At 55.5% G+C, this 23669-nt stretch overlaps 5 protein-coding genes across 5 annotated transcripts; 1 reads left to right on the forward strand and 4 right to left on the reverse strand.

Annotated features, from left to right (window-relative positions):
* Positions 1–137: 137 nt before the first annotated feature.
* Positions 138–3380, reverse strand: ACO1O0_001767 (uncharacterized protein; the record flags this gene model as incomplete). The annotated part of the gene is made up of 1 exon (XM_083191249.1): positions 138–3380. One exon carries the CDS (start codon positions 3378–3380, stop codon positions 138–140), a length of 3243 nt encoding a protein of 1080 aa, XP_083052463.1.
* A 5539-nt stretch (positions 3381–8919) lies between these two features.
* On the reverse strand, positions 8920–13792 carry CDR1_2 (ABC-2 type transporter-domain-containing protein; the record flags this gene model as incomplete). The annotated part of the gene is made up of 3 exons (XM_083191250.1): positions 8920–11820; positions 11869–12908; positions 13099–13792. The coding sequence occupies 3 exons, from the start codon at positions 13790–13792 to the stop codon at positions 8920–8922; spliced, it is 4635 nt and encodes a 1544-aa protein (XP_083052464.1).
* A 3421-nt stretch (positions 13793–17213) lies between these two features.
* ACO1O0_001769 (SAM complex subunit SAM50) lies at positions 17214–18935 on the reverse strand (the record flags this gene model as incomplete). Its single annotated transcript, XM_083191251.1, has 4 exons — positions 17214–18448; positions 18500–18686; positions 18739–18858; positions 18915–18935. 4 exons carry the CDS (start codon positions 18933–18935, stop codon positions 17214–17216), a joined length of 1563 nt encoding a protein of 520 aa, XP_083052465.1.
* A 482-nt stretch (positions 18936–19417) lies between these two features.
* Positions 19418–20460, forward strand: UBC6 (ubiquitin-conjugating enzyme/RWD-like protein; the record flags this gene model as incomplete). The annotated part of the gene is made up of 4 exons (XM_083191252.1): positions 19418–19444; positions 19502–19581; positions 19638–20255; positions 20454–20460. The coding sequence occupies 4 exons, from the start codon at positions 19418–19420 to the stop codon at positions 20458–20460; spliced, it is 732 nt and encodes a 243-aa protein (XP_083052466.1).
* A 431-nt stretch (positions 20461–20891) lies between these two features.
* ACO1O0_001771 (uncharacterized protein) lies at positions 20892–22738 on the reverse strand (the record flags this gene model as incomplete). The annotated part of the gene is made up of 5 exons (XM_083191253.1): positions 20892–21071; positions 21139–21617; positions 21679–21730; positions 21874–22540; positions 22602–22738. 5 exons carry the CDS (start codon positions 22736–22738, stop codon positions 20892–20894), a joined length of 1515 nt encoding a protein of 504 aa, XP_083052467.1.
* Between the last annotated feature and the right edge of the window lie 931 nt (positions 22739–23669).

Genomic DNA, 23669 nt, shown 5'->3' on the forward strand with positions numbered 1-23669 from the left:
GGTTCGCCGATTGCTAGATTAACAAGGATATGTGGAAAATGTTGTAGGTATCTTGGTCATTGCTCATGTGCCCGGCGAAAATGTGAGATAAATACGCAACGAAAGAAAATAGGGTCAAGGTAAAATGCTGCAGATGTTTAGATCATACCCCCGTGCATGTGACCCCCAGGCCTATTCGACTGGGGAGGCGGCCGGGAAGCACCGTAAGGGTTGGCGCGTTCTGGGCGACCACGGGGGGGCACACCGTTGGCCTCGCTCGGCGGCACCTTGCGAAGTCGCTGCCGGTACTGAGCAGGTCCAGCCTCTTCATCAGACATAGGGGGACCTCGCCCACCCCTGGAGCTGTCGTAACCCAAAGGCATCCTGGGACGGCCCGGAATTGCGTCATCATCTCGGAGCAGTGGGCTGCCCATGCCCTTCCGTCGAGGGTTGATGGGAGGCAGGGGAGGCGCAGCGGACGGGCTGCCGTGCAGGTTCGGCGTCGAAGCTGTCATTGGGACTTGACCACCGGCCGCGGATCCAGGTCGACTGTTCATTCCCGGAGTAGCGTCGCTGTAGCTCGAGTACGGCGGCATCGGCGAGCGCCTCATGTCACTGGGTAATGTTTCATCATATGCGGATGATGCCGTTCGTAGACGTGGCCGATAATGAGGGTGGCTGCCGTTGCTCGTCTCGGATCCGCTCCTGTCGCGTTCCGAGCCAGGTCGTGAGCCAGGTCTTGACCCTGGCCGTGAGCCATGCCGTGATCCTGCCCGGGAACCTGGTCGGGAGCCTGGGTTATAGTTCGGCCCATCGCTGGGAATACGGTTGTACGAGACGGGCGGTGGCCCGCGATCTTGCGACTGGCCGGACCGTTCTCGAATAGGGGCAGCTGGGGGTGCATGCTGAGGGGCAGATGGAGGTGCATGCTGAGGAGCAGATGGAGGTGCATGCTGAGGGGCCGGGGGCCCCTGGTATCTCTGCTGCACCTCTACCTCCTTCATCCTTTGCAGCTCCCGGCGAGCTTGACGGAAAGCCTTGAGACCGGCGTGGACATTCTCCCCCTTCTCGCCAGGGGCTGCACCATCGCTCGAAATTTTGCGGCCATCCACGGACGCTAACTCCCCCCGGTTGCCATCATTAGCGTCAGCATGGGGCCTGGCCTGTGGTGAAGGCATATCCGGGTATCCCATTACCGGCACCTTGCCTGCTCTCGACCGGCTGCGTTCCCGGTGGCGGTCAGCAATAGAGCCCCGACTAGACTTGGAACGAAGAGCACTGAATGCATTGGGCCGGGGAGGAGGAAGGTCTTCGGCTTGTTCAGTGTGAGGTACCGCGGGCGACGCTGAGCGGCTGTTGTCAGACTCCACGTAGGTAGTGAGTCGCTCACGCACTCGTCTTGCCCCATCAGCCAGGTGGCGGGCAAACTCATCCGTCTCCCTTGGATTTCCCGCGCCTGGCTCATCATCATCAGCGTACATATCCCCGGCCGCCGGCGTCTCGCGGTTGTAGTCTCCGTAGGCATCTTCCGCGTCCCAGGGGTTGGAATCCACAACCAGCTGGTCCAACGTGTGACCTCCAAGATCGTATACAGACACCCGGTGGTTCTGCTCTTCCTGTGTAGCGCCGTAGATAGATGATGCGGTACTGACGTTTCGCAGGTGCTGCCTGACCATGCCGCTCAGGCCCGCACCGGGGCCCAGAGTCGGTGAGTCCTCTGGGGAGATATCTTCAGCCTTTTCAGACGGATCTTCAGATGTCTTGGAAGATAATGACAGCGGCGTTGGGAGAGCAGACTTCCGAAGCGCAGGGTGTTCTTGGTCATCCGGACGCTCTAGCGTCACCTGGGGTGCCGCCTGTTGCGGAGGCAGGGTGCTTAAGGGTGCTGGGATGTCACCCTCGTCCTCGTCAGAGACATCTAGAAACGTAGGTTTTACCGACTCCTCTTGGACGGTCGGCTCCGTCTTGATGGTAGAATCCGTCTTCTCGACGGGTGCGCGATTGAGCGAGGAGGAGGAGCGAGATCGCGTGGTAGGATCCGTCACGTTGGATTCGGGTCTAAAGCCACTGGTTGGGGTTTCTCGTCCCTGCTGGAGCTGCCGCTGCCGCTGGGCATACCTGGTCTCGTCGTATTGCTGCGCCGGCCGGTTGAAAAAGCCCATGGCAGTCGCTTTACCCCGATCATTGGGTCCAATTGCAAGTGCTGAATTGTCCTCAGTTTCGCTGATGGGCGGGCTCAGAGGCGGCGATGTAGTGAGAGTGGACTTGGGCTCCAGGCCGGGAAATTTTGACCCACTCTCGGCGGGTGATGGTTGAGGAGAACTCGAGGTAGGGGGGCTAAAGGATCGCAGGTTGGGGGCACTAGCCTTGGACAACATCGGCGGCCGCCGGTCGCCCGGGTGATCGGGAGCAGTAGCTGTAGTGGGCGACGAGGCATTCTGAGGGAGGTCGAGGGTTCGGGCACTAGAGAAGTGGCGTTGTCTAGAGAGGGTGTCCATGCGCGACAAGGCGGACGACTGCTGATCTTGCAAGTCCTGGTTAAGAGTCTGCTCATACAGTCGGCGTGTACGAGTGACACTGCGTTCCGGCAAATGTGTCGAGCTTGCGGAAGTTGGGGTGGTGGTCGACGGTGGTTGCCAGTCCTTCAGAGACGGAGCTGGCTGGGAGGACGTGATAGAGGTAGCAGCTGTAGAGTTCCGAGCTGCAGAGGGACCCGAGGATGTTGTCGAGCTGGTTTCTCTCCGGCGGCTAAAGTCATGAGGTGGCGACTCTGGCCGTTGGGAGGGGGGGTTCTGGGTATCCGCAGTCTGATTATCTTCCAATGCCCTCATATCTTTCTCGGCTTGCCTCCATTTCTGGAAAGAAGACTGGGCGACGTCATCTTCATAGAGTGCCCGTCCGCTGCCACTGGCAGTGATCTTGTAAATCTTTTGTCGTCCACCAAAAAGGTTGTTGCCCTCTGTCGGTTTGCTCCGGTTCATCACACTCCCAGCTGTGGAGGCGCCATCGTCGGACGACTGGAAAGAGTTTATACGGGCGAAAGAAGGGTTTCTAACTGAGCTGTCCTCGGCAATATCATGGAGTCCGCTGCTGAGCCCAAAGTCCATCCTGGACTGACGTTTGGGGAATAGAACACTGTCATCGCTGGCCTTTCCAATCTTACTGGTCGGGTCATCTTGCTCGCGGAGCATCGAGAACCGAGCTGACAGTCCCGTCATCAACAGACTCGTCCGGAAGTCATCGCTGGAGGGCAGCGCTGTGGTCAGGTCAACATTCATCTTGGGCTCCTCCACAGGCTTCTTCGCTCGGCCAAACATCTTGAAAGGGCCTGTCTCGGATTCGATGGAGGGCCGGGGAGCCGGCTCCTCCTTGGCCTTCTTTCTGCCCCGAAGTCGATTCATCCTGGCGTAGACGTCTTGGGACTGATACGTGGGATGCGAGAGTCGGCAAAGAGACAGCGAGAATGTGGTTTTTCAGACAGCTTCCATGAAACTGAGAGACGATTGCAAGCCTAGGGCTGGAAATCTACACAAGGAATATAGTGTCAGCTACATATCTTCCAACGAGTGCATCCAGCATGTCCCCAATGCGTATGCCCGCACGCAAATCAATGATCATGGAGACGAGCACGTGTAACTCGAGGTCATAATACAAGGGCGGCTTAAACGCAAAAACCAGGGACTAGTCGACATACCTAGAAGCAGGAGTGGTGAAGGCAGAACGCTCAATCTCGTGTCGTGGTCATTCGGTGCGACCAAGGTGAGGAGGGGTTGTGAAGCGGTGGTCCGAGGCGGCGATGGCTGCCAATTGTAACCGTATGACAGGCTCAGGGGAACGCCACTCGAAGTCGCACGATGTCCTGCAACGGCTGGCGTGCTGCGCGATAGGCGAGATGGTCGACCTGGTGCAGGGCAGCGAAGCGTCTGTTGTTGCTGGGTGCCTTGTGACCGGCCAGGGGAAATTGTTGCGAGGCCCTGATCCAACACGACCGTTGTCTCAATTTTTTTCTTCTTCTTTGTCTTGCTAGCGGCCCGAAGAAAAAGCAATTTCACCGAGATGCCTTGCAGACGGTGGCTGCGTTGATCGTCGTGATGCTAATCGTAGGTTCGAGGGTTCAAAGAGAGTTGGGTGGTTCCGATAACGAAGGATTCGAGACGCCAAACAAGAGACAGGAGAAGTGAATTGAAGAGTTAGAATTGAGAGATGACAATCGTGACAAGCTGGAGAGGGGGAGCCATGCAACAATGCAGAGGTCCGGAACGAATGGAGAACTCGTTCACCAGGGCCCAGAAGGGGAGCAGTTGGGAAAAAGAAATTGGGCCAAGGGCCTGGCCACGCAGCCAACAGGGCTCCTGGAAAGTGATGCGCCAGCAGGGCTGATCCCAGCAATCCCACCTACCTTGTCCAGCACTTCCCCTCTCACACGCGCTGGCACTTACCCACACATAGCACCAAAGTCGATGTGGTCGCGGAGTGTGGTGGTAACCGTGGTGTTGCAGACACACCCGGCGTGCTGTGTGGGGAAATGGTGCGACGGGGGCGCGCGCGTGTTCTTCAGGGCAGGTTCAGTGATTTCCATCACTGTGGTCAATCGCTCCTGCCAGGTAGTCAATCGCTGTGGCCTTGCCCGCTGAAACTCGACGATGGCTTTGCTCATCCGCCCACAGCGATGCGAGCAGGATGTCACCATACGTGCGGGGAGATTGATCCGTCGCTCTTACGAATAATACATCAAGCACATTAACCATTCGAAATGTTGACCAAGCTGAAAAGCACATCGGGATGCTAACCTCACGCTCATGTGTCCGCCCGTCAGGCAAAGCAAACACGACAAAAGATCACTTTATGTTCATCATAAACGGGCTTCCCGCTTCCGCTCCACATTATCGCCGACGGACGAGACGATGATACTCTTACGTAGTATCACTATGAAATTTAGGTGCGACTCGGAGCCATGCTCGTCTCACCTAAAGCCAACCACATGTTGAGTGCTGTTAGACATGGTGGCACTCCTGGAACCTTGGTATCCCCTGGGATTCATCGTATTATCAATACCCAAAGTGGTAGGCTCAGGCCATAAACACAGCAGAGGCATATATTAGTCGGTCGGCACACGCGAAACATGATCCTTCAACGCCCGGCGAGACCCGACTTGCGGCTATATCATAGCAACAGGGAGACCATGTGCACATACGAGCACGAGTAGTACTATCCGTATCTGTGTTCTCGTTAATAAAGGTGACATGTGTCGACCAAGGGCCAATGTCACGGCACCGATTCGTCAACTGTCGGAAGAGACTTTGGGACCATCGCTGATTACTACTAGTATAGGAGAGCACGGACATCCGTCCTCGGAGAACAGTTCATCGCGGAGGGTTTGAGTCAAAACTTCAGCTGAGTATCCGTACACGGAGTACTCCGTACTTACTATACGTAGGTACGTACTTACCTAGCTTTACAAGTACGTACTCGTACTCGTAGCACTGATACGTACTTCGTACTGTATTAGGAATCCACTGTAATACCGCGAGGTCGGCGTCCCCCGCGCAGCTAATCTGCGAGGAACGAACTCAATGCTGCCCCACTGTGTAATGAACCCGTTCATACGAAGTAGTACTTGGAGATTCATCTAATAATACCACATATAAGCCCTTCGATGGGGCAGCTACGAGTACAGCATTCATTAGCTTCTAGAATAATATTAAATTATTCTGAAGCTATGTACCATGTAACTAGGGCAGAAGATGATACAATCATAAATACGTCGTAAGGAGTGCTGGTTGGGAAGTTCTTCCCCGTCAAGAATCGGGGCAGAGCAAATTGGATCTTAACACCAGCTGTTAAGACGTCCACAGATGCAAGATCATTGGATGATGCAACCGATGGATTTCGCCTCCACGGGATGGAGAAAACCTGCCGTGCGCCCTCTGGACTAGAACCTGCTTTTGGGACGGTCTGGAGTCTATTACGAATCTCGCTGAGGAAAAGGCCCCTTGGAGCCTTGTTGATGGTTTCAGGACGCTTCCCGTACTGCTGAGGCTCTGTCTCCGTGTGCAAAGAACCAAAGTACCCAATTGCTTTTCCAATGCCTACTCAGGCCATGGCATTGGCTCCCCTCCCCCTCCCGAGCTCCAAGGCCCATCCGTACGTCTCTGCCTATCGACTGGGTGCTTACTACGAGTATGTACGAATAGTGTCAGCATGCTATAATTATCTCAGCAGTTCTCCGGCATGCCCCCTCAATCGGTCAAGGTGGCCCTGTGAAACGAGTGCTGCAAGGCCACCATCCACACAGACGTACTGGTGGGTGACATGATGCCAGATGCTGCAGCACGGTATTCATAAATCCTCGGTTGGCTCTCGTGTACTCGTATGCTGCATGTCGGCCGCCTTGGTCAAAATTCATCGTCCAGATAATACTTCTTGTTGGTTTCGCCGCATGGTAAGGTAATTAATTCCGAAAAGCTGCTATGCAGTTGGGAGGATGGCAGTTGACAGCCCGAGCCGCATTTGTGCGCCAGCCAGCACCCGCAAATCTGGAGGCCCGCACGTGGCTCTCCGTTTGTGTTGCCGACTGCCTAGGTACATGACAGGTTCGATCCCTTCGATTCCGGCATTCTCAGCAGCGAGGTCCGACGGCTATTATATTAATAATGACCCAGCTGCCGAAGCCGCGAGAAATTTATCCCTCAGAATGCTTTCCTCTTTGGGCCGCCGAGAGCAGAGAATTTTCTTCCACCACCATCGAATGTCATCTCAGGGGCTTTCTCCCCCTCAGGAAGCTTCCAGACCCTGGCCGAGCTCTATTGGCCAATTGTTGCTGCCCACAGACCGAACACCCCTCGCTCCTTCCACCCCCTCTCTCCCCAGGCGCCACGGCACGGTTGCAGAATCCCGCGAGCCAATCAAGCTTCTGTTCCTGACGCTAAACTCTAAAAGGGAGTCTCGGCCCCCCTGAACCGTCGATAACGGGCAATCACTGTCACAGGGTGAAGAGGGAACGGTACGAAGTAGAGTGTGAGGTTGTTCATTTTCGGCGACCGCAGACAGAACCAGCATCCTCGGAGCCAGACTGTCCTCCTGGTCGTGCATCAAGTATATGCCGCCATGCCTCGGGGATCCCCAGCGCCGTTGGGGCACTATTAATGCAACATCAGTAATACCACGGCAGCGTGCCCACGTCGCATGGGTGCAGGCAACAGAGCGCCGCCCCTGTCGCTCCCGACGCCATCTACGGTGACCATTTGGCTGGGTCGGAACCGCAGTCGATCACTGGCCCGGGTGCCCTGCCCACGCCAGCGGGGATGAAGCCGGGCGAGGATTGCAATTTGATCCCCGGGCGGCGGGCGGCCCTGACGGATCACGGGGCAGAACTGGAGCCAAATGACCCTGCTACATATTGGTATCCCGTTGGGTCTCAGATCAGCAGCAGTAACCATCACCTGTCAGGTCAAAGGGGTACGAATTGAATAGGGGCTATGATATGGATACGGCCCCTATTAACAGGAAACCGGGGTGGGCTCCAGGACCACGGTGGTGACGGTGCCGCCAACGGAAATGGAGATCGATCGATACAGATAACTACTAGTAATATGTCGATATGCTCTCTGCTAGCTGGGCGTAGCGACTCGATGCCTTCGATTCTGGCGAAATCGACCGATTCTGACCAGGAGGGATGAACCGCAATTGTACGAGTCCTCGTACCTTACGGCAAGGCCAGTCCCACTGCTAATTACCCAGCACGCGAAATCATGCCATTTGTCAACCGCAGGCATGGTTGAGAGACATGTTGATCGTCCGTAGAAAGTGCGATGGCCTACAGGACATTTCACCATCTCATAGATCGTGGGGCGCGATGCTTCTTCTCTGCGTTCTTAATCAACACGCTAGTCTCACTTACTATTGTCATTGAATGCGGCCTGGCACGTCAATCCGCCATGATTCACCAACATGACGCTGTGGAGTAAGACATACATGGCCCAGAACTACGTCACTTGCATAACCCCGACAGCTCAAACAGCCCTTTCTACTACGTATGCTGCTCCATTCCAAACCACACTCAACTGCCAGTTCTTGCGAGCATTAATAAGGCAAGTTATTGGACTTTGAAGTCCACCTAGGTGCTTGCAAGTCGACAGACAAACCCTAGTGACACTAGTCATGTTAGGTATCTTGTACGGGCACTACTGGTAGTTGCCTCGTCCTTCGCCATCGCCCGAGTAGCCCAATGACCCTCGCAATTCTGAATGCAGGTCTATCCCACTGTACGCCACGTGTAGCGGAGTCTACTAATTGTCTATCGCGATTACAAGGAACCAAGGTCTTGTGACCTAGTCCGACGCGCCGCAGGGCAACAAAAAATGAGACGCGTTCCTCTGGCGAACTTCATATGATGAATATTCTCATCCTCCTTGAACATTTCCCGCACAACTGGAATGCAGGCGGGTATGAAGTAAGAATAATCCTTTTCGCCATTATTACGAGGAACAGGCAGGTTGTGCAATCGGCAACTCCCCACAATACGAAATGTATCAAGTGCTGCGCGGCTGTAGCGCATCGCACCACCGTGGAAGCCGGCTACAGCGAGCGACAATTTCCAGCATTAACTTCGAAACAGGCACTGCGGTACTAGACAAGTTGAATGATCTGGTTTTGTATTGAATGAGTGAGTGACAACTCATCTACCATCTATTATTCTATCCGGTATACACACATCAACGGTGCACACTTGCCACCAGAAAAGGCCGCAGAGAAGGTAAAAAGAAATCCAGCTGAGCATCTGTGCGAAGTGCCACCATATGAGACAACTCCCCTTTAGTAATCCATAATACATCAAGTAGTATGCAACATTGAGAGACAGGAAATAAATATTTTGAGTTCATGTGAGGAAGAGAGAGAGAGAGAGAGAGAGAGAGAAATGAGTGTGAAAGGAGGTTGGGCTTATTTGGCCTCCTGAGTGATCTCGGGCGACTGCTCGGGTTGTTGAGGCTTCTCCTCGACCACCTGTGGGGCGGCAACGGGCTCAATATCCTCCTTCTTCTTGAAGAGGCCCTTCTTGGGCATGCGGGCGAGCCAGTAGACCACCAGGGCGCCGCAAATGTTGAAGACGATGTAGGCCCAGAGTAGACCAAAGTTGCGCCAGCGATCGTCGTAGTCGGCATTGACGGACGACAGGAACACGTCAGTGCTGTTCATGGAGCAGAACTCGCAGTTCGATACAGCGCTTTCGTTCTTCAGGTAGCCACCGAAAGCGGACTGATTCTTACTTTCGTCGCCATACATGTAGGGGCTGAGGTACTCCATGCAGGTCTGGCCGTCCGGAGCCGTAATGGGCAGGAACTCAACCTTACTGCAATGGACAGGGGCACGGGCGACGGCTGTGGACAGCATGCCGCTTACCATGTACGTAAATGGTGAGATGCGGTACATGAAGATCCAGAAGCCAGGCATGTCGTCGGGGCTAGAGAGGACACCGCAGAAGACGAGGCAGAGCATGAACATGACGTTGGCGATCTGAGCACCGCCCTCGGCCGTCTCGAAGCCCGCAATGACGAGGGTGGAGAAAGTGCCGGTAAAAAGAAGGAACATCAGCAGGAACAGGAACATGAGAGCCCCACGCTCGGCGACGGAGTCGGTGAAGGCCGCGTTGCGATACAGGCCGACAGGGTAGTACCAGCAGAAGTACATGATGACAGCCATCAAAGCGTTCCACGGCAGCTCGACAATGATCTGCGCAAGCATGAAGACCTTCCAGGAGTAAACCTTGGAAGGCCGCTCACGGGCCTCGTAGAGATCACGTTGGATAACGAACTGCGGCATAGACTGCTGGACAATCTGGCCAAAGATGGTGAGGATGTTGAAGATGGCAAACATCTGGTTCTGGAGACCCATCATGGTGTTGGGGGCATTGAAGAAGACGAATCCGATGAAGAGGGCGACGAGCGAGCAAAGGGCGGTCTTGGAGTAGATGTAGGTAGGGTTACGCCAGTACTGCTGGAAGACACGGAACAGGTTCTCCCGGAGCTGCACCATGAAGGGGGCCGCGAACTCGTCGTAGACTCCGGGTTCCTCCTCAAGGGCGACAGAAGGGCGTCGCTTGGACTGCTTGATGGCCTCGAGCTCGGCCTGGACAGCCTGATACTCGGCAGAGTTGCGCCAAGTGTCGAACCAGTTGACGTCGGTGTGGGATCCAGGGGCGGCACCAATGACCTCCAACATCCACTCGGCGGGATTCGCACTCTCGGGGCAAGTGTGCCCCCCGTTGCGCTCAAAGTAACTGGTCATGGTCTTGGAGTTCTCGCCAATGTCGCCAAAGTAAACGGTCCTACCACCCTTGGCCAAGAAGAGGAGACGATCGAAACGCTGGAAAAGCATGGCAGAAGGCTGATGGATGGTGCACAGGACGGCCTGGCCGGCCTTGGTCAGCTTCTCAAGCAGGTCAAGGATAGCCCAGGAAGTCTGCGAGTCAAGACCAGAGGTAGGCTCGTCGACAAAGAGCAACAAAGGAGGCTTCGCAGCGAGCTCGACACCAATAGTGAGGCGCTTACGCTGCTCAACGTTAAGACCTTCGCCAGGAACACCAACAACAGCATCGGCATACTCCTGCATATCCAGCAGCTTGATAACCTCGTTGACATAAGCAAGCTTCTCCTCGCGAGGAACGTGGGCCGGCTGGCGAAGGATAGCACTGAAGTTGAGAGCCTCACGAACAGTAGAGGTCTGGAGATGGAGATCCTGCTGCTGCACATAGCCGGTCTTACGCTGGAAAGATTGGTCGCGGGGTCTTCCATCAACCAGCATTTCACCAGTGATGACGCCCATCTTAGTCCGGTCAGCCAGACAGTCGAGGAGCGTGGTCTTGCCGGCGCCAGAAACACCCATCAGGGCAGTCAAAGTACCAGGCTTGACCCAGCCATCAACATGGTCCAGAATACGGCGGGTTTCCTTCTTAATCTTGACATCGTAACACACATCGTGCCACTGGAAGACGGACGTCTGCGCCTGGAGCATGGCACCCTCCTTGTTGTCACCACGGCTGCGCTCTGCGGTGACGGTGGGACCAATGTTTGCCATGGCAGCCTCGGGATCCTTGTGCCTCTTCTCGCCGCTCTCAACAGCAAGGGACTTGTGTCCGCGGCGGTACACGAGGACCTCACCCTTGGACTTCTTCTCCGATACAAGCTCAGCGCCAACCATGTAGGTGAAGAGGAAGAACACAATGAAACCAATCACGATGCCTAGGTTGCGCCATCGGTGCTCCCATTTGTAATGGAATTGAGACTCCGCATAGTAATCGCCGTTAACGTAGTTCTTTCCAGGCTCAGCGCCAATTGAACTGCAGGCCATGTTGGTCTGGTCAGCGCTAGCGTATGCCGGGCCCAGAGGAACGAAAGTCTCGCAGGGAAACTGGCGACCGTGGAACTCGTTGACAACGAGCGACTCGAAGGCGTACGACAACGGGTCGATATATGAGAGCCAGCGGCACCAACCCAGCATATAGTCCTTGGGAATGACAAACCCGGTGAAGATGACGAGGTCGAGAATCAGGAGCGCGGCAGGAACAAGCGCCTGAAAGAGGGTCCGAGATGACGACGCAATGGTCCGGAAAATCATGGACATGACCAGGACGGTGAAGAAGTTGATAAGTAGGAAGAAGAAAAAGGCACCAGGTTCTTGCCGCAGACCTGTCATGAAGTACAGGACGATATTGAACACGATAGTGTTTGAAATTTTGTATGGTAAATCGCATATCATGGACGCAACTGCTTCAGCGGACGGGTGGTAGAGGGCGTAACGGGAATGTTTCTCGACAATTGGCCGTTGGGAGTACAGGGTGAGAATCTGCAATAGTCAGTATTGGGCTGGAAGATGCGAATGAAGCGAGCATACCTCTAAAGCACTAGCAAAGGCGTTCATCAGACAGGCAAAGAAGAGCAGCGCACCACGCTGGAAAAAGCTGCTCGCTGTCTCCGGGAGCTGGTAGAAGACGGAACCGATGATCAGGGCAGTCACACTGTTACCAATGAGGGCACCCATCATCAGACTAGGGTCACCAGTGAGACGTTTCCATCCACGCCAGAGGCAGAGTCCCACCTGCTGCACGAAAGACAGGGTGAAGGGAGACTTGACGCGCTGGCCCTTTGCCTGCTGAGCGTGCTTGGAGGCACGGAAGACCTCGGCATCAGGGCCGTTGAGGGGGTGGGCAGACTTGTATTCTTCAATCTCGGCCTGGAGAGCACGGTACTCGGCGCTGTTCTTCCAGGCTTCCGCAAACTCGTCGGGAGTGCGAGGTGCCTTGCCTTCAAACCCGGGGCGTACAATACGCTCAAGGGTAGAGGTCATAGAGGTGAGGAAATCAGGAGTGGTCTGGCGAGCAGGGCACTCGAAGCCGAGGTTGATGAAGTACTGCTTAGCCTCATCGGCACGGCCGAAGAATATCTGGCGACCCTCGTAGAGAACCACAGCCTTATCGAAAAGGTCATAGGCCGACTGAGGCGCCTGGTAGATCGAGACGCAGGCAGTGCTGCGGAAGAGCTCCGTCTGGAGGCGAAGGGTCTTGCAGAACTCGATGGCATTGGCGGAATCGAGACCACGGGTCGAGTTATCCCAGCACTGCAGAGGTGCACCGGACAGGGCAGCCTCGGAGATGGTGACACGCTTACGCTCGCCTCCAGAAACACCGCGGATATACTCGTTACCGACCTTGGTGTTGACGGTGTGGGAAATGCCAAACATGGCCATGACGACATCACGAAGGTGGTCGGCAAAGTCGTTCCTCTTCAGACCCTGAGGGAGCTGACGGGGCTGGCGAGCTCGGGCAGCAAAAGTGAGGGTGTCGCCGACGGACAGCTGAGGGAAGTGGACATCGATCTCGGCGGTGTAGATGGCCTCACCACGGTGGTGGGTGTGCATCTCCTTTGCAGCCATGCCTGCAGACAGTCAGTACTATATTCTTGTTCGTTGCGTTGATGAAACACGGCCAGATCTGCGCACGTGGTGTTCCACGTCCCAGCTCCCGCGCCCATGCGTGGTGAGACAGGATCCCCGCCGTGGGGACAACGTGCAAATCTCCAGCTGCATCCGGCTCACAGGCAAGGGGGGGGGAGATCATGCACATACCCTGGTAATTGAAATAGGACTCGTCGTCAACATAGATACCGTTCATCTCACCAGCAATGGTCTTGAGAAACGTGGAGCAGCCGGAACCGGGGGGGCCCAGAACGACAAGCATCTCGCCGGTACGGACAAGACCATCAAAGTCGCGAAGAATATCAATGCGTTGCTTGCCGCCAACAGCAGCCGTGCGGGCCATACCGGCTACGGAGAGCCAGACATTGGCCACATCCTTCTGGTAGTCGGTTCCCTCTCCGAAGCCGTGGACGTTAAGGTGCTGGAAGGCGACGCCGGTGGAGCGGAAGGAGGCGCCATCCGAGTTGACGAGCTCGACGATAGCCTTGGCCCACTGCTTGCCGTCAAAGTTCTCCGAGTTGGGATTCAGAGGCGAGTTCTCGTCGGCGAAGAAGGGATTTCCACCAACGGCGCCCGAAGCGCGCGAGTAGGTCCTAGCGAGAGTCTGGACAACGGAGCTACGGCGGGCCATCTCGGCGCCATCATCGTACTCGTCATCATCGTGGTCGCCCTTGACAAGTGTGTCGGGGGGAGACACAGACTTGTCGCCAGTCTCGGTGTCGGCGAAGGAAGTGGCTTCCTTCTTTGCGGTGGAGGCGGGCTCATCGTGGCCATCGTGTTGCCCGTGGGCTTGCGACGTGATCGGTGCGCCTTGGTTGGCGTTGGCGCTGACAGGAGTTGCCATGATGGGCAATTTGGCTGAACCCAGCCGGGTGAAATAGATCGCTAAGCTCTCCTTATTACCGATGTTTCGGGGACGGTCAGATTATTGAACTCGGTGAGCAAGCGTGGTGAGTCGTCACTGAGGACGCGTTCACCAGGTCTGTGTGCCTACAACCCTCAGATCCGATGTATTACTGAGGAGAGGGAACAGACGAAGAAAAGAAGGAGAAAAGGAGGGGAAGAAGTGGGATGAAAGGAAACAGAGAAGCAAAGCTTAGACAACAGAAGGACAGGAGAGAGAGGAGATTAGGTGAGCCGGGGGGTCAGGACATATGTACTATGTAGCATCGCCTGGAGGCCATTACAGCAACAGGGAGAAAAAAATGGCTCCGGGGGTCTATCCAGATCTCTCCGACGAGGAAGGAAACACCAACAACGCCCGAAAGCGATGAGACGGTGGGTCAGCCGGGGCTCTGTCGCAGTCCAGTTACAGTCCGAGGCACCGCTGTGGTCCGCTGGGCCCAGCACCCTGCGGACATGGCGCATGGTACGTACCCCGGTGACTCCGCAGCGTCGGCCTTGATTGCACCCGTTGGGGGCCTTCCAGCGCTGATATGGCACTGTAGTGAGTCAGTATCAGCGGACACCCAACCCACTGGACTAGTTTGGGTCCCGAAACCAAACAGGTACGACATGACCCGCGTGCCACAGAAAAAAAAAACGGCAGCAACGTGGACGTTAGTACTACCTATTCTCGTCGTCGTCTCGGAATGTCTTCATGGCCAAAACTCCGAGACATTCAAAGAACACCAATCTGTTCGCAAGCGATGTGGCAATCCAAGCTCAGCGCCCCCAAGTCCTTGTCCAAATTGGTCAGCGGTCAGGCTATAGATTGATTAAACTGACAAGGCAGGACCCATGGCTTCGGATCTTGGTACGTATCAGTACGTACAACTGCCTGCCCAGCACCCCCACCTCCCCCCCTCCCCCCCAATTGACATGTGCTGGGAGACGGTGCATTGCAGGATGGAGGTATGTACATAGTACGGATATCGCTGCAATAATTCGAGAGCTTCGCAAGCCTGATACTACCCATCCACCTGGTCTGGGCTGAACCGCATTCTCCTTACATCAACATGCATGCGATGTCCAGCAATGCAGATGGCGCCCTCCCATCTCACGACGAAAGGACTAGTACGTCGTACTGATACAAGCACGTGTTGGCGGCCGCCCTACCGTGTGATCTTGAACCTAGCGGACCAATAGGAGACTTACCATGGCCACTATTGTCCGCATTTGGCAGCGCACTGAGTTCATGCTATGTACTACCTTATACTTATCAACGTACGTGCACAATTATCATGATCACTATGGCTCATCTTGATGCGTTTCATCCAAACTCCTCCGTTTTACCACAGCGCTATGATATTCTGCATTCAGGCGGCGGTTAGGCATGACAGAGCCTTGTCTACGGCGATGGTAAAGGATGCTGTCTCCCATCGGCCATACCCTCCCTCCTACTCGTATAATATTTGGGAAGTATTTTTCTATCCAGCGGTCTCGGGGTCTTGCAGCAGTCCGACACCCCGCCAGTCCGTGACACCCCACCCTTCACCCCCCTAAAGGACCACTAACAATCTAACGGAGCTGGACCCGTCCATTGCGTATTTCGACAGATCTTCCAAGCCATTCTTCCTGGCTTCCAGGTTCTCGGTGGCCTGCTTCGGGGAGGCGCGGGAGGCCCTCGCGTGGACGGATTCTTTCGGGGCTGGCAAGCTGCACACCACCACGAATGCCCAGGGTGAATCATGATGCCGTCAGGCATCCTGGTGGCTGTTACAGAGCCCGCAGTGGTGCGTGTTGCCGACCGATCGAGCGTGCAACGTTGGACCGTCTTGGAACCAAATCTGTGCCGCCACGGCATCACGGGCCCACGGGGAACGCATCTTCCGATTACATAAGTAGCATGGTGTACGTACGAATAATACTATCCAGATCTATAACATTGTCCCAGAGGCCGACGAATACTCATAGCCATGTCCACTGTCAACTGTCAAATTGGTGGCAAACACGAATGCGAATTCGAATAGTATAATAACACATCTTGCCACCATCATCATCATCGTCATCATCACATCGTCTACGAAAAAGGGTGCTTGTACTCACATACATTTCATAAACGACTCATTTTCAATTTACTGGCCTAGCCATCGCTGTTGCTTTGCTCGCAACCCCTTCTTACTCATTCGCAATCCCTTGGATCATCTTTACATACTAGCACGAGTCACCGTACTATGTACATACGTACGGAGTACGAACTCAACTCTAACTTAATCTGCCCCTAAGTCGAATTGGGATGGGCCCATCTTCGGGACTCCATGAGCTTGTCCACAAACTCCGCTCCTCGCGGGTGGACCAGCGAACGGCCCAGGCTGCCATTGGGCGGACGGGGCGGACTTTGGCGTGCACCCCGACACCCCGACACCGCGTCCACAGCCGTACGGAGTGGCACAATCTCCGTTATTATGCTTTCACACTTTGCCATACCAATATCCGTCCCCGCGACCGTGTTGACTCCTGATTTGCCTCTGCTGGCTGGCGTGGCTATGCAAACAAAAGGCCGGTCTTTGGCCAATGGCAACCAACTTTGGGGGCTTGCTTACGCGGTCCTATATGAGCCCGTAAGCTGACCATGCAGCCAGCCATCTTTAATGGCTCCCGCGGAACTGATTGGAAAGGGAATCCCGCTCTCATACGACATCAAAATCCTCCGCGCTCCCAGTCTCTCGTCGCGCCCGAGAATGCGCCGACCTAGTTAGCCCCGGAGACTCAGCGGGGCCGTCCGGCGCCATCCCTCGCCATCGGATTCTTAAGTACCCGGCGCCTATCAACTCGGTGGCTTTGCGAGCTGCCCAATGGGAAAATATTGTGGTATCAGTAGCAGATCTATCAGACCCCTTTTGTTCCACTAGTACGGATAATGTGAAACAATATACCATCACATAGGTAGTACTCACAGAGAGCCGATGTCGTCTTGGTGTGTAGTATACAGTCATGCGCCCAATCAGTCCAGATCTTTCGTACCAACGAAATACACCAGCTGCATCCTACGGGGCCGCGAACCATCCTGCATCCATACAATCATCACGTGCCATTAACCTTTGGATTCCTATTTATACCAAGTAGTTGCAGCTGCCAGAGTTCTCATGTCAGCTTTTGCAGGTTGAGTTTTTTTTCCGTCACTACAAATCCTCTAGGTCATGGAAGAGAACAGCCTTAATTGTCGGGTCAAAGAGTTTCCGGTCCTCAAACCCCCTTGCTAGTTGAGAAACAGCAGCGATCATCTTGTGATGTACTGCAAGTAGAGCCTAAGCCCATCATAGAATGAAACAAGAGAAAGATGAGTTGTAATCATTATCCTACATGTAAAATAGCATCTAGTATCACAGAAAGTTGATCCCCACCCCAAACTGCAATCCCTTGGTTCCGACCTCTCCTCTCCTCAACACCAACGGGAGGCTAAAGTTTAGCTCAAACCTCGCGACTGGGTGCGCGTACACCAGGCCCACGCCTGCTGCCGTGCTGGGAATGCCGGTGAACAGGTCCCCGATCGCGCTTAGCATCCCGTCCCGCACCGTCTTGGCGTCCAGGCCAGCCGACCCCGTCTGCGCGCCCTTGTCCTTGTTCCGCAGCGACACGAGGCGTCCGCCGTTGGCGAAGACCTGGAAGCGTAGGCCCGAGTCGGGACCTTTGTAGGGCAAGGGAAGGAGCAGGTTGACGCTACCGGCGGCAAAGGCGTCGCCGCCCACTGCGTCCTGGCCGTCGTGAGGACCTAGGCCGCCGAGCTTGAAGCCGCGGATGTCAGTCGGACCGCCGAGCTGGAAACGATCGTTAAGACGGCTCGGCTGAGACTTGCCGCCGACGTTAAATCCCAGGGGCAACGGATACAGCATGCCCATCCGCAGACCGCCACCAATGGAGATGCCCGTCCGACCAGAGACTCCGGGCAATGGCACCGGAACCGCACCGCCCACCTCGAAATTGCTCTTGGAAAAGGCGACATCACCACCAAGAGGGCCAATGCCAGCAAGTTCCCAGTCGGATCGCACCATGTACCCACTCTGAGGCAGTTGAGGATTGTCGCGTCTCTCTCTGTAGAAGGTAGATCGGATGGCGCTCTTGATGCTGTCCCCCGCGTCTCCCCGAACCGTAGGGCTCGCACCCGCCGCTAGACCTGTGATCTGTCTCCAAGCTCCCGAGTACTCAACCGAGTACGTGTCTCGTTGCGAGTCGAGCCATGAGAACCGGAGGGAGCCCCCTTTGACCACTTCCTCGTGCGACGCCCATGGCTTCTCGCCGGCAGTCGCCAGCCCCTCCAGGGAGATCCTCATATCGGGATCGCTCAACACGGGAGCGCTGATATTGGCGCTATACGCCGACCGGGTGCGCGTCCCTGTCCTTGCGTTCAGCGAGAGCATCTCGGCCCCGCCAAACATGTTGCGCCATAGCAGTGAGCCGTACGCCGAGCCCTCGCCGTTGCCAACATCGGTACCCGTCTGAAGCTTGAAGCGCGGCAATTCGCGGATTCTGATATCGACATCGACGTCGTTCGGGCTCGTGGAGGGGTCTGTTTGCTGGGAGGACTGGAGGAAGATTTGAGGGTTCGGCTGGTAGATTTCTGGAGCGCGTTAGCGACGTGGTGAGCGTCGGTGGCTATCCGCAGACATACGCAGGCCGCTAATCTTTGCACTCGCTATTTGGAACCTCCCCATAACCTCTCCAATCGTGGAAGGCGAGTCAGGCTGGCCCGCGACCAAGGGGTGGAACAATGGGTCGAGGAACCCGCGGCGCGTGTTGGAAGCTCCATGGACGCGAATCTCATTGACGGTCATGGGCATGGAAGACTGGTCCACCATCTACATAGGAGTCAGCAGGCGTCATTAGTGACACAGCTACTAGAAATCGCACCAGCTGCGCTATCCGGCGCTCCTTGGCTACGTCCTGCTCATGTTTGAACTCGGGAGTCGACTCGGCTTCTTGGAGCAGCGCGCTTGGATCGGAATTGAGCTTCCCAAAAGGGTCGAGGCCCTGTCATCGTCAGCTAGATGCGCACAGGGGCTTGCTGGAACATGCTTGGTACTTACTCCGCCAGAAGGCGAGCTCATGTTTGTTGCCATTTTGCACAGCTTCAAAGCATGAAGAGCCGTTGGGTCCAGCTGCGATCGGCTGATTGATGTCAGAGGCCGGCAAGGGTCGGGAGGTGCAGAGTGTGGCTGGTGATTATGACCGCCACAACCAGCGCCTCAGATAATTGCCCGAAGCTTGAGGGAGTTCGAACAAGCCACATTCCTCAACGCAGCGGCGTGGCTCTCACCCCGAAAGCATTCGCCTTCCGAAGGTCGTCGTCTGGCCCGTGCCGACCTAACCTTATCACTTGACACCGCCTCGACTTGTTACATTCTTGGACTTCCTTTTCCCTTGTAAATAATATCTCTCAGCCATTCGCCCTCGGCCCTCTTTCTGCCTTGGCGTTCGAAACTGCGCTTCAGCGTTTGTTCCCCTTTGAGCAACAGCGTCGTCACGCGACCACCGTCGTCGCCAGCCCGCATCGCCACTCCGTCCACACGACACCCCACATCATCAAGACATGGCCAGTAAGGCTGCTCACAAGCGGGTATGATGGTATTCACGATATCGCAGTTGATGGATAGGACTAACATGTGCTGTGTAGTTGACGCGCGAGTACAAAACCATCTCCGAGAATCCGCCGCCCTACATCACCGCCCACCCATCCGAGTCCAACATTTTAGAGTGCGTCCACCCCGACACGATCCGTCTACACCCCTGATACTAACAGCGTGGTCAAGATGGCACTATATCCTCACGGGCCCTGAAGACACTCCCTACCACAATGGCCAGTTCTGGGGAACGCTCATCTTCCCGCCCAACTACCCCTTCGCTCCTCCGGCCATTCGCATGCACACACCTTCCGGTCGCTTCCAACCTTCGGCTCGCCTCTGCCTCTCGATCTCGGATTTCCACCCCAAATCATTCAACCCCGCGTGGGAGGTCTCGACCATCCTGACCGGCCTGCTGTCATTCATGACAAGCGAAGAGATGACGACCGGCTCCATCTCGAGCAGCTCCGCCGAGCGCCAATACCTAGCCGCCCGCTCCCGCTGGTGGAACTCGACCGGCGGCGGATCGCATTCGTCCGGCAACACGGCCAACAAGGGAAACTCCAAGGAAGGCAGCGTCAAGTTCCGGTCCGAGTGGCCAGAAGTCGACGCGGAGAACTGGGAGTGGATGAAGACCAACAACATCGATCCCGCCACGGGCCGCCGCATGGGCGGCGACAAGGAGTCTCCGTGTGGTCCCCAACTGAGTATTGCCGGCTCGAGCGGACACCAAGCCCAAGCGGTGGTGGACGCCGTCGTCCAGCAGAGGGATGCTGGGCGGGGCTGGGTATCTCGACACAGGTTGCTGTTCGTTGGAGCTCTAATATTCATATATGTGTTGGTTGCGAGGCTGTTGAGCGGAGATAGCCTCGCATGAGTGGCGGTGAGGCACATGGATCCCTGGATCTAACTGTATTTAATTTGGCTCCAGATTTTCTTTGTACGCTGTATTGGGGTTAAAGAAGCGTCTTTCAGTGTAGATCTGACGACCAGGCTAATGAGAAGCGATTGAAGCCATTAATCTGCAATGGATAGTCTGGGGTATTGCTTTGTGCGTGTCGCATGCTGAGCAAATGTTACTAGGCATCTATCAAATAAAGCTGTGAAGATTCCACAACGCCCGTCCCCGTGGCGACTAATTCTCAGCCATTTGAATTGACAGTATAAGCCGGGTCACATCATGGCTACTTGGCTATTTATAAAGAGGAGAGTTTCCAATAGGTGCGTTCTGTCAATACATATGTTGTTGGGACATTTGGATCCTGCCAACATATCACTTCAAAGGTGCTGAGAAATCCAGGGAAGGATGGAGAAGCAGAAGGACTGCGGATCAAACTGAGACTTGTACCAGAAAACATCTTGCTACATGTTTCTCTTGCAATAACTACGAGTATATGCTGCATATCTTCGTTACCGTGCTACATGACTCCCATGCACACATCCTCACACGTCGTGGCCACATCCAAGGTGCCTCTCACCAAGAGCCTCAAGCTCCGCGATGTTGAGTGGCTGGCGCTCGAGGCTCTGGATGCTCATGGTGGAGTTGATGGGGTTCTTGGGGATGAGCTTATGGCCCTCCATCGAAAGGATCGCGACCATGTGGGCGGCAGCCTGGTTGGTTAACTAATGTCAGTCGGGGTCCTCGCACACTCATCCCACCGGGGGGGGGAGGCTTCAGCTCAAAACTCACCTTGGCATTAGCAGTAATAGTCTCCGGGTCGGGATTGTCGATGGTATCGCAAGCCTGGTGGTAGCAATCGTCCTGGGCAACACCGGTTCCCGTGTTGAGGAAGCCAAAGGGCTTGTTCAGGAACTCCCAGAAGCTGGCGTAGTCGCTGCCGTTGGTGAGGATGGCCGGGGTGGTCTCGAGGCCCTTGGAGGCAAAGTAATCGAGGTAGATCTTCTGGATGACCTCAGAGCCGGGCGGGGCGACGGAGCCGTGGGCGCTGCCGTCGTTGTCGCTGACGCCAAAGTAGCCGCGCGAGACCATGTCGAAGTTGAGGTAGGCCAGCAGGTTGTTGGCCTCGTTGACATCGAGGGTGCTGCAGTAGTGCTCGGATCCCAGGAGACCGTTCTCCTCGGCGCCCCACCAGGCGAAGCGGAGCTTGTTTTTGAACTTGTACTTCCGGGCGGCCTTGAAGACCTCGAGGACAAGGCTGGTCCCAGAAGCTGAAGAGATCAACTGGTGTCAGCAGGGAGACTTTATATCTGGTGCTTCACATGTACATACCATCGTCGTTGATGCCAGGACCGGCCTGGACACTGTCGAGATGAGCACCGAGCTGGTTGATATTGTCAGTATATGATTTGATCGTTGGGTAGCCGTGTAGACATCTTCTTCGCCCCAAATTGACCAGTATCCTCGTCATTTCTTGTCCGGGGGTTGCCATCCTCGTTGTGTTGCTCACACCACCATTGTACGTACCATAATGACATTTTCCGGGTCACCCTGCTCAGTCTCAACAAAGATATTCTGCGTGACCCTCTCCTCCACAATCTGCGTCTGCTGGAAGTAGGTCTCGATCGTCTCGCCAGCCTCGAGGCGCGCCTTGAGGGCCTCACCATCCGACTGGTAAATGTACCCAGCCGGCACGTACTTGTCGGGGTTAACCTCAGCCAGAGTACCCGCCGTTGGCTTGGTGCTGACATCGGAGTAGACGATGACAGCCGCAGCACCTCTCGCAGCAGCGGGGGCCACGCGACCGGCCAGTGTGCCACCGGTCGGGCAGCGGAAGCGCTGCGTCAGGACAATCTTGCCCTCGACGTCGATGCCGTCGTAGTTCTCGGCGTCGCAGCCAGCCTCGCCCTCCGGGCCCAGGACGAGCTCGGCCGTGATGCCCTCCTCTGACGTGGAGGGCGAGTACGACAGGCCGAAAACGTACTTTTCCTCGCCGCCGACCTTGAGGGAGATGGTCTGGACCTGGGAGAACCACGCGGAGAAGTCCTGCTTCCAGGCCTTGGTGCCCTTCACCTTGCCGACGTGGGACCAGACATAGTCGACAGAGGCGTCGTAGCCGGGCAGACCAAAGGCGCGGTTTCCATCGCCGTACTTGAAGGCAATGTCGTTGAGCGCCTCGAGATGCTTCCACAGCCTTGAGAGCCATTAGCATTAGCCATTGGGATCGTGGGGAGGCTCCTGGCTTGGCTGCTCACTTCTGCGTCTTGATGTCGCGCTGGAGTCTCTCTGAGCTCATCTTGGGATTCCGGAAGGGGGGCGACGAATAGGCGTCGGAAGAGGCGGAGGCCATTGCGGCCAGCGACAACGCCGTCGCGACAGACTGGAACTTCATGGCTGCTGATGGGGGTTGTCACTGAACTGACACTTCTCTGTACCTTACTTGATTATGGAACAGCAAGTTGGTGCTCACAGTCCAGAACATGCGAGGGGAACCTGGAAGACATGCCGCCTTATTATTGCTTTCTTTGCCTGGCGGCACGTTGGCCGGCTTATGGTCTGGGTCGCGCGCCGCCCACAGCAACGCACGACAACACTTGCTTGATTAGGATAATATTTGGCCGATCGCTGCTGGAGACGAGGAAGCCAAGAGCTGCGCGCGGGGTTCTGGAAAAGTTCCCTTGGGTGAACCAATGGATTCCGGTGCGATAGAAATCTCCCAGCGTCAAATAGGCAGGTCGATGGATGGGGGCCGATAGGGGTTTCGATGTTTCACACACGCCATAACAGGGGGCTGATTTAGAGTGGCCTAGTTGATTAAGCTTACTTATAATGCCCTACTTTATTTGCAAGGTTAATATTCGTCATGCAAGCCGCATTCGTGGCTTCGGTCTGGTTCCCAAGCTGGGGTTGCACCTTGCCAGTCCTGCTTGACGGTGCACTCGGATGAAATCCGTGACCTCCATGGCGGTCAGAGCGGTTCAATTGCCTTAAACACCTAAGGCACTGAAGGCCGGCTTGGCAGTCTCCAACGTTGGGTTGATCTTCCGAAGGTACGTAGGCATAACATGTACTTTGGTTTTAACCACTGTAGCAGGTCGAACTGGAGTTGAACTATTGGATACTCATCTTATAGATTGTGAGAAAAATCTTTGGTGAGATTCAGACTAGGCAGGGTCCTAACAGAAAGTGTTTTAATCGCCTCCTTCGATCGCTAGACAGAATCCCGAACTTGACCCTCTCAAAAATGTACCAGAGCCTGTTGCCACCAGCAAACGCGGGTACTGTAAAGCCGATATCACTGCAAATTATGATGTTCAGTTCAA

Source organism: Amphichorda felina (assembly GCF_050947745.1).
Source record: "Amphichorda felina strain 45539 chromosome Unknown scaffold_2, whole genome shotgun sequence".
In the NCBI taxonomy this organism is placed as follows: domain Eukaryota; kingdom Fungi; phylum Ascomycota; class Sordariomycetes; order Hypocreales; family Bionectriaceae; genus Amphichorda; species Amphichorda felina.